We start from the raw sequence: 14,030 nt of genomic DNA, 5'->3' as shown, positions 1-14,030 counted from the left end.
CGGAGGAGAGTTGTTCTGCTGCTCTACGGGGAGGGAAAGCTGTCCATGGGGAGCAGAGGCTGTTCTCGGTGCTTTGCCATCAAGATGGGAGGAGGTATCGGGCAGGGTTCTGTGGGGGTCTGTCCTCGCCAGCCACTCTCCGATAGTTTCATTAGCAGCCAGCATGGTGGGGTAGGGAGTGCGCTTATGAAACTGGTGGGCAGCGCTCAGCTGGAAGGAGCTGCGAGCCCACTGGAGGATGGGATGAGAGTTAGGAATGATCCTGCGGTGCGGCACGGAGGAGCCCAAAGGAGCGTAGCTGGGATTAACACCACAGCCAGGGACGGGGATCAGCACCTGGGTCTGCAGAAGAGAGGGCGGCCGGCCGCAAGCCCAGCGTGGGACAGCCGGGGGAGGTGGGCAGGAGCAGGTGGGGAGCTGCGGGGCTCGGCTGATGCCCCGAGGGAGCCCTTCACCCTGCAGGGCTCCCTGTGTCAAAGGAGAGCCTGAGCGCGGCCCCGGGGACCCCTCCTCACCGCCCCACGCAGCCCTGGGCTCGCCGCTGCTCCCCGGACCGGCTCCTTCCCGGCCGCGGGGCCAGCAGGGATGGGCAGGTTTTTGCCTGCTGCTTGGCTGGATGCTGCTTCTCACTCTTTGCCAACCAAGTCAACGCGTCTGCAGCGTGGGAACTCGTTAAACGCTAGTCTGGTCCTTTGCAACCACACCACTGGTGTTTGTCTCACGCCGAGTACTGTTGCTCACCCAGCATTACCCATGCAAGCATTTCCGTGGGTCAGTTATTCCCACGTGGGGATTTTTGATGGGGCATTTTTGGTGTTACTTAACACGGGTTTCACTGGCATAAAATACGCGTGGAGCTTGCATGGAAACAGAATAACTAGAACTCCATATACCAGCTCAAAGTGAGAAATGCGTAAGTCAAACTTTCCTCGGTACTACTGTTGGTATCCGGCCGGAGGTGCGTGGGGGCAGCTCATCCCAAGGCAGGTGTTGGGAGCGGGGCACCCGAAGCGCGCCCGGGTGCCTGTGTCTTCCCACCTTGAATTTGGGAACTTTTCTGAAAATGGGACTTTGCTCCCTTTTGACATGTGTGGTGTTGTGGATAATTATTTCAGTTGGATGACTGTCGAGCCGGTAAGTGTGTTTGAATCTGCGAATAGTCTTCATATTTACCCACTCAGGAGGAAAAAAATCAGTTATAGTGGGAGACAGCATTAGCTGTTTGGGCTCATTAGCATGAAAGGTAATTTGCGCCCATCAGCATGGTGCCGAAGGAGGCGGGGGAGACTCTGCCTGTCGGCCGGGTGGCGCGGGGAGCCGGGAGAGCGGCAGCCAGTCTGCCTGCCCCGATGCGGCCGCGGAGATGCGGGGCTGAGAGCGAGGGACGCGGGGCTGAGACCATGGGGAGGGAGCGAGCCCGGCCGGGTGGACGTTGGGGCGCGCCTCGGGCAGCACCGGGCCCTCCGTGGAGATCCGTGCGCCAGGCACGGGGCTGAGCGGAGCACAGCTTGGGCTGCACGAAGCTAGGGTGGAGTATCCGTGGCATGCTTTCATACAATTTGAGCACATTTCCAACCCCACAGCGTATCCTTTAAAATACTGAAGGCTTTTTGATTAACATTACGATCAGCAGAGTGTGCCCACGGTGCGGAAGCCCTCCCAGCGCAGGCCCGTCATTATTATTGATATTGATATATAATGAGATATATATATATATATAGATATATAGATATATAATTGATAGCAGTTCAGGAAATAGTAAGAAGGAAGAGGCAGACACAGCTGAGTTTTACAGACTTTCAATGCACAATAAAACATTTTATTTAAAAACAATGCATTCAATATTGTGTTTTGGCACATGAGTCAATGTTGCAGGCACATTCACACCAAAGAATCACATTGCTGAGAGATCCCGAATGAATCGTCGCGTTGTTCTCCACAAAGGATGCTCACGAGGAGGATGCGGTACTCCGTCACGAGAAGAGCCAGAGCCCTGCTCACCAGCGTGCCCGCGTATTTACAGGCACGAGGCGCCGCGCAGGCCGCGCTCGGGCCTCGGGGCTGGGGCCGCAGCCGGTGCGAAGCGCGTCAGCCTGCGGGCCCGATCCCGGTCCCGCCGCCGCCACAGAGGCCCTCGGTGGGAGCAAGGCTGGACGGCAGCTTTGCTTGCAACGTACTTCACACCGTGAGCAGCTTTGCTCTCCACCTGAGACCGTGCCCTGGCCCTCTATGAACATCAGCCATTTAAAAATAAATAATGCTTTTAGTATGGCCATTAAATAATGAATCCTTTATTACAATTATGGCATTTTTTTTCTTTTTTTTTTAAATATTTATCTTTTTTTATTGAAAACAACTCCATCAGGCATTGAACTGTATAGCCATTAGAATAAAGACACATTCATTTACAGAAAACCTGCTTTTTTCTAAACGATTTGTTTTTGCAACCTCCATTCACAGTTAGTTATATTTCACAAACGCTTGCTTTTTGGTATACTCCACAATTAAAACCGGTAGCCAAAATGACTTTGTGTTCATGTATCTTGCTACCATTCATTGAAAAGATGCAAGCAACGAAAATACAAACCCAAGATGTATAAAAGAAGAGAAGGTAACGCACGTATTTCCACTCTTATGTACACCCCACCTTCACATCCCCTGCCTGGCGGCCTGATCCCCCCGACCGCAGCACCCAGCCCCGCACAGCGCCCGCCCCGAGCTCCCGCTGACGGTCCCTGCTGCGGGTGTGGGTCCTCAGCACCCATCCCGTCGGCAGCGGGGCTGGAGCAGGATGCAGCCACCGCTCGCCTCCGGCTGCCCGCAGCGCCTGGGACACTGTCCTGGCAGCCCGGGGCCAACTGGGGTCTGCGCCCCGCCGGACCCGTCCCTTGGAGCTAGTCAGGACTTCTCTTGATTTTGTAAACTAAAATGTTTTGTACTTACAAATACTGATCACGTTGCATTATGCATACTTTCCTTTAGCTGTATTCGCTTGTCTAGACATTCAGTAATAATGGTGAGCCTTTTCACCGAACCATCAGGAATTCGTTCAGGTAGACAGAGGCAGGAAGGTTTTGGGCCAAAGAGAGGGGAAGGAAGAGCCTAGCCAAGGTGATACCGAATGCAGGTGCCGTTTGCTGTCCTGAGCAGGGAGGGCGGCACCCGCGTTCGCTAGAGGGGAGCAGCTTGTGTATTTAATGAAAGGCATTTTCTGCCAGAGAGAGGCAGATCCAGCGAGCCTCTCCTCCTCAGCCGCTGTCTTCTCTGCACCCTTCGGTCCTCACCTCTCCATCAGACCCCACCACAACCTGTCGCCTTCCTCCCGAAGCACCGCAGCCCACTGCAAGCGGCCAAGCCTGGCCCTTCTCAGAGGGCACCTCCGGGCTGAGGGACGCCAGCCAGCGCCGAGGGCTCCTCCAGGGCTCCTCCCCGCCACCCAGCGCTGACCTCCTCCAGCTCAAGGGGAGACCCGACTTTCTACAAAACCAGAATGACACAGGCCATAAGCCCGGCGCGGTGAGACGGGGACGCCAAGCCCAGACCTATCAGAGCAAACACGGGGGGGTGACCCCACTTAGATGCTCTGGGATGCGCAGTGCCCTAACGCCAGGCCCTACAAGAAAACCAGCCTGAAAACGGGGTTTGGGAAAGCGCCCAGTCTGACCACGAGGCCTCGGGAGGGTCTTTCCCTGCCTGGGGGAGCAGAGCCCCCCCGGGCCGCTGCTGGTCCCACCGGGCAGCACAAGCTGCCCTTCCCCTCTGGTCCCTCTGTAACAGCAGAATTCAAAGAGCATCTAAGAAAACAGGCAAAACCAAAAGATGCACGTTTTAAGATGGTTTTCCACATTGCAACGGCTCGGACAAAAAATATTGATACTAAGAAGCAATTTACTTTGGGCTGTATTGCGCCATTGATTTTGGGGCAGAACTCCCCATTAAAATCAATGATTCTGAAATGTTCAATGTGGTTCTGAAAAATCGATGGGGAGTTTTGCTTAAAAATCAATGATATAATATGGCGCTCTGTCAATAATTTTTCTGTATTCCCATTTCCGAATATTTGCAGTCATTTTCTTCCTTCCTTCTCCGCACTCGGTGCCTCTTTGTGCCTCTGGAAAGTTCCAGCTGTGCTGCAAGGGCCATCCCCCGGGACCGACGGCGGGTCCTTCCGTCCTAACGGGACCTCGCCGCAAGCGGGATGAACCTGAGAGGCACACTCTGTTTGTTTGAATTAAGCAAGATCAAATTAAGGTACGGTGCGTTAAACCACCTTTCCATCGCCACCTTCCCCACAATCTGAGGGCACCCGGGTGCTCTCCGGGCTGGGGGCGAGCCGGGCATCGCAGACCTCCCGTGCACAGCTGCGGGAAACAGGCCGGGGCTGTGAGTTGTGGGAACAGAAATTCGAACTATGGGCAGTTTTCCCAAGTTCATTGTGATTAGGAAGGGAAATCAAATTAAAAAAAATACACTATGAAAAATACAAAAATCACCCCAGGGCAATTTAGGTTTTTGGTTTCAACTGCTAATTTTTACATTTTCTCTTCTCTCCTGGGTGCTCCAAAGCAGGAGTTTGAGCAGAGATGTGTGCACTGCTCAGGAAAGACCGACCGAGGCCCTCGGGCATGCCAGCACTGACCCCCTCTCCTCCCGCACGGGCTCTCGGGCAGAGGCACGATGCTGCAGCTCTGTCCCAACCACCTCCACGCAAGCTTTGCCGCTCAGGTGCAGCAGCCACGCAAGCCCTTGCAGCACCTTCAGCGCGGGGAAATCCACTTCTGCCGCCAGCCCTCTCCGGAGACGCTGGGGACAGGCTGGGTCGCAGCATCCCATACAGCTTCCCAGCATCTCACGGCGCACCCGCGGCCGGTTTGACTCTGGGGACCTTCCCATCCCAGTCTCACCATGCAGTTACACGGCAGGTTCATCTGGTTCCACGCTGGACGTGGTAACAGCCGATGCCCTTGCCAGTGTCCGTGCCCTGCCAGCGGTCCCGCTGCTGTCAGGGAGGAGGTGCGTGGAGCCGCCGGGGGAGATGTGCAATGAGCCATCTCGCCCCAGGCTGAGCATCCCCGTTGCAAAAAGGGCCTCCTGGAGACACGAGGTGCACGGACGGAAATACGTTTGTTTAGGCTAATGAATGTCCACTTGTGACTACATCTAATTTAAAATAGTTATGTCATGTAAATGCCGTGCAGCAGCCAAGCAGGATCTGCCAGTGCAATTTCCCATTGGGAGCCAGCAGCCGAAAATTGTATAAAGCACATTTGCCTCCACTTTCATGCCAATATAATGATAATAGTTCACATTTCTTTAATTTGCTGATTAAAAATGATCGCTCCCTACAAGAAATTGATAAAATGCTTAATTAAAATATCTGGCATTAACCACAAGCCAACAGGCATCACTCGGGGTTCGGGGTGACCCTTCTCCGCTGGTGGGCTCTGTGCCGAGCTGGCTCCTGGCCGCTGGGCCCACCTTCGCGCACCTCAGTGACCGCAAAGCGATCCCCCTGCCTTAGCGAACATGCATCATAGGAAATGATATCGGAAATGATTAATTACTGTACTTCATTAACAACTAGTGCAGAACTCTTCCTTCCCTGCGCAATTTCTCTTTTTCTGTTTTTGGGCAAAACCAACCCGTGTGCTCCAACACTTAGAGAAGGTTTCCCGCAGGACTTGGTCGGGACTGGTGCTGCCCAGCTGCTCCTGGCCCCAGCAGCTCCCCACTGCCTGCTCGGACACGCGGTCCCGGCGTCCAGTGATCCCGCAAACCTTGCCGACAGGGCCTGCAGAGGTCGGGGGGACTCAGTCCTTCCCCCGGGGACGCGGGCAGCTCCGAGCGCTGGGGACAGCCTCTCCTTGTGCTCTGCGGTGGTCTGCGCCCAGCACAGCCGAACTCCGCTCCCTGGCCCGGGCCCTCGCGCGCGACTACGACACAAATAATACATGATAATATCAAGAACAACTCATATTGCACCATATGGCATAAGACACCACCATCACTGCACGACTATGTCTTCATAATAACAGTTGCTAGAGGTTGTACTCTGCTGTAGGAACGGCGATGAGCGCAGGACCGACACGACAGCACGGAGAGCCGGAGCTCCCGGGAACGCTGAGCCAGGCTTGGCAGCTGGGGAGGGAAGCGCCGCGGTTGCCTGCGGGAGCGGGGCTGCGCACGCTGCGGCACGGGGGAGACCCAAGCCCCTCCACAGCGCGCCCCAGCCCTAAACAGCCTCTGAAAAAGCAAAAGCCAGAAAATGTGGGATAATTAAAATGGGGAAGAAAGCCTCCAGCTCCTCCTCCACCTGGGGCACAGGGGCGAGGGGGGACACGGCTTCGGGGGCCGGCGGAGCTGCGGTGCCGCGGCGGGGCGGCAGTGGGCACCGGAGATGCTCCGGGCCGCTCAGGTTTGGTGTTGTACTCGAGATCTCCTTCCTCACCTCCGACGTCTGCTTGGAGGTAAAGAGGCAGAAAAAAATTAAAATGTGCCATTTTAAAGTATGATTTTAAATTGGATTTTGCATCTTCTTTCAGTGTATAGTCAGTTCTCAGCATCATACAGAATAGTACAAAAATGGTAAAATACTTGTAAGTATACTCGCTGTAATAAGAAACCCAGTTATTTTACAGGCTCCTTTATCCTGAGACAAAATGGCCAACGTTTTCAAACCGTAAGTGACCCTAAGGTTTGTCCTCTCTACAAACAGCCTGGTTTCCAACGGTACTGAGGAAGCCATGCCTTCCTTTGGCTGCCTTGGGTGGCTGTTGGTGACCGGAAAATGGGGCCACTCATTTAGTTGTCTGACCGTGGATTTAGAGATGTAAACGGGGAAATCTGGCAACTGTATTTCCTCTTCCCTGCACTCCTGCTGCGCTCCCCTCCCTTGAAAACCATTTTTAAAAATCCCGGCACCTGGCTGCCGTTGCTGCCCGGCCAGTCGGTCCCTGCCCAGCCAGCCCCGCCGCTGCGGGGGGACAACCCAGCACCGTTAACTGGGCTAACGAAGGCTCTTACCGCTCCCTACGGACCTGCATCGCTGGGCAACGCACCCCATCACCACCACGGGAGGGATGGCACTTCGGGACATACCGAAACGCAGAGACTGCCGACGGAAATGCTGGGTACCGACGGACCCCTCGTTGAAGGACGAAGGACCCGTCGTCGTCGGAGGGTGCGGAGAGCACAGAGGGAGGTGTGCCCACGCTGGGCTTCGGGGCTCTTCTCACCCACCACACCTCCAGAGAAACCTAATACTGTTTGTCCTGGTGGTTTGACTTTAAAATTAAAAGACCAAATAGCATCACACGGATAGGAATGACCATGTTTCAGCCTGGCTAATTTGGGCTAGGATTTGGCCCAAATTGAATTAAAACGCTGAAGTATTCTGAGAGCCATATAAACGCCTAGCTAAGGTACAAGCCATATTGTGACCTTCTTCTTCACGTTATTCTTAAAAAAAATGTAAAATTCAGTAAATCTGAAAATATGCAAGTGGTGGAAATCAGGATCCACACTGAAGAACTTGCAAGTGAGGGTGAACTGGAATTCCGAGTGGCTTTCTCCATCGGCCACAGCAATGTATGTACGCTGAGCTATTGATAGCAACATATACAAGAGAAGCAAAACCTTTTAAAATTAGCATTTCTAATTCTAATCGGGAAGGGACAATAAAATTAAGAGATTTAGGGCATTTAGTGGAAAGCTAAAATATGAAAATATCTTAAAACTTACTTAGTAGCATATCTATAAATGCAAAATATTTCAACTTTGCTGCTGCATGAATAGCATCCACAGAACTTGATAAATGCTTCTGCACTGCTAAATATGCTTAAACCCTTTGATGAGCAGTGACAAGGGTGACTAAAAAGCATCTTTAGATTATGGAAAATATTTTAGGGCGGGGTTTTGTTTTTTTTAGAATTCTATCTGAAGAAGAATGTTTAATTCGGTTTTGGGCACTTTTTAGACAATCATTTGGCACTTCAAGATTTAGGTTCTTAGGCACAATGCGACAAGGTGAGTTTGGCCAGTCCTTCACCGTGCATCCTGTAGAGCAGCTGGAACTCTGCAGGCAGCTGGTGGGACTCCTGCCACTTGGTCGTGAACTTTGTTCCCTTCTTATCATAGTAGTGGTACGGGAGGTCCTCCCTCGTGTTGGGGTCGAACCCAAAGGGCCAGAATCCGTACAAGTGGATCTCTTCACATATGGCAGAGGCAAGGGTATACATGAGAATACCTGTGCTCAGCCGCTTGGGTGACAAGTGTTTGTTCTTCCAGTATCTGTGAACAAAAGAAAGGCACGTTAGTTTGGGGTGCAAGTAATGCCACAGGTCTGCTGTAAGAAAAAATAATGCTGCTGCCTGGAGACCATCAGTGCTGACAGCTGACAGCCTGGATAAGGCACGGACTGGTGTTCAGGTCAGGCTGTAACGACCAGCAGCGCGGAACAGCCTTAGCAGCACTCGGACCGACGGTCTCTTGGGGTCCCCTTCTGAACGCTTTTGGTTTTTAACCAGGAGAGGTAGTGCCTTATCCAGAAAAGTACAAGTCACTGGCTCCTGCTCGCACGTGCATTTGCTAAAGAGGTGGCAACGTTATCCTCCTCTGATTTATTACAGTTTTTCTTGGACCACCCTGCAGCTGTCTGTCAGCATCCCTGTTTGCTAGCCAAGAACAGCAAGCTCTTCCGTGAGCGGTGCTTCGGTTCTGCAGCGTCTCCCTCGGCTCCCCCGTACTCCTCCCATCCACGGGAGCAGCAGCAGGAGCAGAGCCCAGTGACGGACCGTGCCCCGGCGCGAACAACCAACCCACCACAGCTGTAAAGAAATAACCGCAGTACTTACTGGAGCAGTAACAAACCCGCATTTGCTCTAAAAGCAAGCAGTGTCGGGTCCTGACTTGCTAGACAGTGCCTAGCAGATCAGGCATGAACAGAAAAATAAATACAGTTGTATTTGTACAGAGAGAGAGACCTATTTTGACAAGTTAAAAGCAAGGCAAAAATCCACACCTGTTTACGTGCTGCATGATATTTCCTGGCCAAGCCAACTGGACCTTTAGTTGCCCTCTGTGCTCAACAAAGAAGTCAACCAGCGTTCTCGTGACTGTGGCTGATGTGTGGAAGAAAAAAGCAGGGATCCAAAGAATGGCCCCATCAAGCTTTTTCAAGCTTAAAAAGAAGTTGTTGCGATCCTGAATGGTCAAAAGATTGTTGTAATACTTTTCAAGGATGCTGGGGTTGAAGGTTGTAAGATTGGTTTTCCTTCCAACATCTTTTTGGAAAGCCTCAGTTGGAGCAAAATTGCAACGAAAAACAAAATCGGATTTATCTATTTCTTGCCCGCACTGACTCCCGGTCAGGATCCCACTGTTTCCAACCACGGCGCAGATGTTGTAATGCTTGTTCAGGATGGGCGACACGTCGGGAAGCAGCGATCTGAAGTTATTGCTAATAGAGAACACATACTTATGGCTGGAATAATCGTAATGCATCAGCTGTCCAATCCGAACACTATTCTTGGTCAAAGAAAAATTTTTTATTACATCAACATGCTGAAGGATTTCTTGCCTAAAATAGAACAGAAAAAGAGAAGAAAACATGGAGTTATAGTTCCCCTCTTTCTGTGGTGGAGAGGTTTTCTTTACCGCTAGACTCACGTTTTTCTTTTTTTTTTAAATGTAGTAGAGTAGTTTCCTGAGCAATGTGGTGCAATGGCTTTTAAATTAATATAAGTAGTTAGGAATTCTGGAGCTGGCTCCTTACCTAGTGCTCCGCCTGGCTTTATCGGGCGGTCCTGACTGACGCCAGCTAAGGATGTGTCCCTGTCTCTTGGAACGGTGTCAGGATTAAAATATTGGGTTCGCTGTGTAAGTCGGAGGCGTGGGGCTACCAGCACAGCCCTCCCCCGGCCGCCTTGCCAAGAGGGGTGCACAACACGGGGCTGCTCGTGCTGCCGTACGGGCCGGGGGGGCGAGCCTGCTGCTGGTGCTCCCTGCCTGCACTTCACTCGTGGTACTGGACCGCGGGTCTTTGGCAATGATGGGTTTGCATTGAGGTATGCGAAGCAAAACCAAGCAGTCCAGGAAATGCAGTTGAATTAACAGTGGCTGATTTTTAAATACATATATTTTTTGTGCTTTCATTAAGAAGCTTTGAATCACAAAAGCAAGTGACTGTCGCTGTCTCCATTTATGTAAACATAATTCCGTAATGTCTTATTTGGGCAAGCACGCTGGCATTTTTACAAGGGTTATTAGAGATACTTAAAAACCAAACAAAACCAACCCTGCTCGGGAATTTCCCTCGCAGGGCATAAAATTAGAAAACCAATACTACTTTATTTGGTCATGTTTATGGAAAACAAACAACCTTTCTTCCAGCTCGCATCCTCCAATGCCTAAGCATTAATGGAGTCCCACCGGGCGCCCTAATTAGGGGTTACGGCTAACGGACAAGTGCCAAGGCAGCTCCCGAGGCATCAGCTAACATCACCAGAGGGGTGGCACAGGGACAGGCTTAGGAAGATGAGCTGGTGGTGCCAGGAATGCGGCAATGCCGAGGGGCGGCCACTGTCACAGCAGCCTGGCGGGTCCTGGGGAAAGGACGGGGCAGGCAAAGTGACGTCTCCTCTCTGTGGCCCACAGCTCCTTGCAGGGCCGAGGGGCCGGGGCTCCTGCTTCTGGGGCGGGATATGTCAGCCGAGTCTCTAAAACAGCAGGCATTTGTCCGGACACAATTGCAGTCCAAGATGGTAACAGCTATCTTAAATGGCTAAATGTTTTTCTTTTCCTTTACAGATTTTTTTTTATATATAGATCAGTAAGTATATATATAAAAATTGTATAAAGTATATATTTACTGATCTCTCTCTCCCTCTCTCAGTAAAGCCAATAAATAAAAGAGGCCGGCCAGACACCACCACGTTCACATCACAGCGAGAAAACTGAAAGCACATTTTACTTCCCGTGAAGTACGGAGCAGCTTTGACGAAGCAGAAGGAACCGGGAAACCCTTTCCATTGCCACAGAGCAGGGCAGTCAGTGCAACCTGCGGGCAGCAGGCAGAAGGCGGTGCAGAAAGCGAGCGTCTCGGGTGGATTTGGGCTGGAAGGCCCCCGTCGGAACCCCTCGCTCTGCCCGCCCCCTCAGCCCGAGCAGCGCTGGAGGCAGAGCCGCACTGCACTTGCTCAGAACTGCCGTTAGCTGGGAAGTTTAGCCGGGCCTGTGTTGGCCCCTACCCACACGGCATTTCATGGCATTTCATACAGTCCGATTTGTTTCAAGTTTTAAAAACCCAGCCATTTATCTTGAAGTAATGACAATTTCACTTGCACACTGAGAAACTGGGTCACGTTCTGTTTGGTAAAATAATGCGTGTTGCAGCCTGGCGCCCTGCTCTGAAATAATCCGTTCTTCCAAGATAGCTGCAACCATCTGGGGAAATGCTCTGATTCAGCCTTTGTCTCTCACCGCCGGCAAATTACTCAGAGTATTTAGCAGTCCCTGACTGTATTTTCTGAAATCCTGGGGGGCAGGGGGCAACCTCGGGTTGGTGGCCGCACGCTCACCTCTGATGTGCGAACGCGGTCCGGTTGAAGGCCCACTTGGAGGGCTTCTCCTGCAGCTCGTGGGTCAGGGAGTTCGTAATGGGGACGAACGAGGGGTCCAGGAACTTCAGCGCGAACTGGGACCTGGAAAGGAGCGCAGGGGCCCACGCAGACAGACAGACAGGCAGACAGACAGACAGACAGGCACGGACCCAGGCAGACACAGACAGACCCGCAGCCCGTTACTGGCCGTGCCCGACCCGCAGCCCGCGCCCGCCGCCATCAGCACCGCGGACAGCGCCGGCCGCGCCGCGCCGGGGGCACCGGGCTGCACTGGGCTCTGCTGGGCTCTACTGGGATCTACTGGGCTGTACTGGCCGGGCTGTACCGGGGGCACCAGGCTGGGCCGGGCTGCACTGGGCTCTGCTGGGCTCTACTGGGATCTACGGGGCTGTACTGGACCGGCTGCACCGGGGGCACCGGGCTGTACCGGGCCGGGCCGCACCAGGGGATACTGGGCTGTACCGGCCGGGCTGCACCGGGCTGGGCCGGGCTGTACTGGGCCGGGCCGGACCGCACTGGGCTGTACCGGGCCGGGCCGCACCGTGCTGTGCTGTGCCGGGCCATACCGTGCCGGGCAGGGTGGTGTCGGGCTGCCCCCGCCTTCCGGCACCCCCGGGGCACTGCGGTTCCCACGCCCGGCCCGGGCCCCCCGCCCCGGTCCCGCCGTCCCGGGGGGCCTCTCCCGCTCCCCGCAGGCCCCGGGGCCGGGTGCGGGGGCAGGGTGCGGGGAGGGGGGGGAGCCGCATCCCCGCTGCGGGCGAGGGGCCGCGCCGAGCGCTCGGGCCGTGGCCGCGGGGCCTTGCCGGGCCCGCCCGCCCAGCCGGGGCTCCGCCGGGAACGGCGCGGGAGGCGGCGGGGCCGGCGGGGGACGGAAGGGAAGGGATGGGAAGGGATGGGAAGGGATGGGAAGGGAAGGGCGGGCCCCCGTGCCCCAGCCGTGCCGTGCCGTGCCCGGCCGGGCCGGCCACGCCGCGCCGCGCCCTCACCTGAATCCCGCGTGGAACATGTACATGCGGGGGCCGCCCGGGCCGGCGGCGCGGGGCGCGCCGAAGATGTTGTCCTTCTTGAGCGAGACGTAGCTGATGAGGGAGAGGATGAGGAGGGCGATGCTCAGCATCACCAGCCCCAGCACGCTGGCCACCCGCACCATCTTGCAGCTCCTCATGCCGGGAGGCGGCCCCGCTCTGGGCGTGTGCGGGGGGGCCGCCGCGGGGCTACATGGGGGGGCGGCGGGCGCGGGACGGCGGAGGGGCCGGGGCCGGCAGCGCCGGCAGCCGCAGAGAAAATGGAGGGACGGAGCGGCGGCGCGATGAAATGGCAGCCGGGAGCGGCCGCCCCGCCGTCCCGGCCCCGGCAACCCCGGCAGCGCCGCCGTGCCCCCCCGGCGTGCCCCCCCCGCCGGCCCCGCTGCACCCCGGACAGCCCCGGTGCCACCCCAGCGGCCCCGGTGTGCCCCGCCGACAGCCCCGGCGTGCCCCACAGCAGCCCCGGTGTGCCCCCCAGCAGCCCCGGTGTGCCCCGCCGACAGCCCCACTGTGCCCCCCAGCAGCCCCGGTGTGCCCCCCAGCAGTCCCGGTGTGCCCCGCTGACAGCCCCGGCGTGCCCTGCCGACAGCCGTGGTGTGCCCCCCAGCAGCCGCAGTGTGCGCCCCAGCAGCCCCGGTGTGCCCCGCTGACAGTCGCGGCGTGCCCCCCAACAGCCCTGGTGTGCCCCGGTGACAGCTGCGATGAGCCCCCCAGCAGTCCCGGCGTGCCCCGCTGACAGCCCCAGTGTGCCCCGCTGACAGCCGTGGTGTGCCCCCCAACAGCGCCGGTGTGCCCCCCAACAGCCCCGGTGTGCCCTGCTGACAGCCCCAGTGTGCCCCCCAACAGCCCCAGGTTTCCTCCGCGACAGCCCCGGGGTGTCCTCCCCAGGTACACACCTGGCATCCCCGGTGCGCCCACCCCGACATCCCCGGGGTGCCCCTGACAACCCCGGGGTGCCCAGAGTGCCCTTCCCACCGCCTTGGGGTGCCCTGCAGTGACTCCCCAAAAGACCGGGGGCGGCCCAGCCTGGCAGCCACAGTGACCCCCCGGACAGCCCCAGTGCCACAGTGACCCCCGGCCCCCGTGGGTGCCTGTGGGGGCTGAGCATGGCTGCAAGCCGTGCCGCTGCCTGAGCCGTGGGGAGCCCGCACTGCTTGGGACCCTGTGCCTTCGTTGGGGGACCAGTGTCCCGGTGGGTGCCCAACGTCCCCCTGCTCCCCAGCACAAGGCCGCAGAGCCGCAGTGTGACGCTATACATTACCGTATGGCACGTACAGCGCTGCGGGAGTCTACGCCACAGCCTGCACCTGGGCAATGCAAAACCCGAGGCTGGCTCAGGAGACCCCTCGATCTTTAAAAGCCTGGTGTTTAGGGCACGCTACCACCT

The 14,030-nt window shown here is 56.0% G+C and overlaps 1 protein-coding gene across 1 annotated transcript; it reads right to left on the bottom strand.

Annotated features, from left to right (window-relative positions):
* Positions 1-1,783: 1,783 nt before the first annotated feature.
* On the bottom strand, positions 1,784-12,926 carry ST8SIA3 (ST8 alpha-N-acetyl-neuraminide alpha-2,8-sialyltransferase 3). The gene is made up of 4 exons (XM_087772839.1): positions 12,605-12,926; positions 11,577-11,699; positions 9,020-9,577; positions 1,784-8,289 (listed from the first exon to the last, which is right to left on the bottom strand). The coding sequence occupies exons 1-4, from the start codon at positions 12,781-12,783 to the stop codon at positions 8,007-8,009; spliced, it is 1,143 nt and encodes a 380-aa protein (XP_087628965.1). The 5' UTR covers positions 12,784-12,926; the 3' UTR covers positions 1,784-8,006.
* Between the last annotated feature and the right edge of the window lie 1,104 nt (positions 12,927-14,030).

Source organism: Nipponia nippon, unplaced genomic scaffold (assembly GCF_047370975.1).
Source record: "Nipponia nippon isolate SJK-2023a ecotype South Korea unplaced genomic scaffold, ASM4737097v1 scaffold_37, whole genome shotgun sequence".
NCBI classification, from domain to species: Eukaryota; Metazoa; Chordata; class Aves; order Pelecaniformes; family Threskiornithidae; genus Nipponia; species Nipponia nippon.
The sequence above is the reverse complement of the archived record's forward strand: the minus strand, read 5'-3'. Positions and strand labels throughout refer to the sequence as shown.

Bases quoted from the DNA above. Each gene is read 5' to 3' on its own strand.
- ST8SIA3 (XM_087772839.1), bottom strand. From the start codon at position 12,783: ATGAGGAGCTGCAAGATGGTGCGGGTGGCCAGCGTGCTGGGGCTGGTG. The intron at 11,700-12,604 runs GTGAGGGCGCGG...GCTCCTTTCCAG, and splicing joins ATGTTCCACGCGGGATTCAG to GTCCCAGTTCGCGCTGAAGT. The intron at 9,578-11,576 runs GTGAGCGTGCGG...GTTCTATTTTAG, and splicing joins ACCGCGTTCGCACATCAGAG to GCAAGAAATCCTTCAGCATG.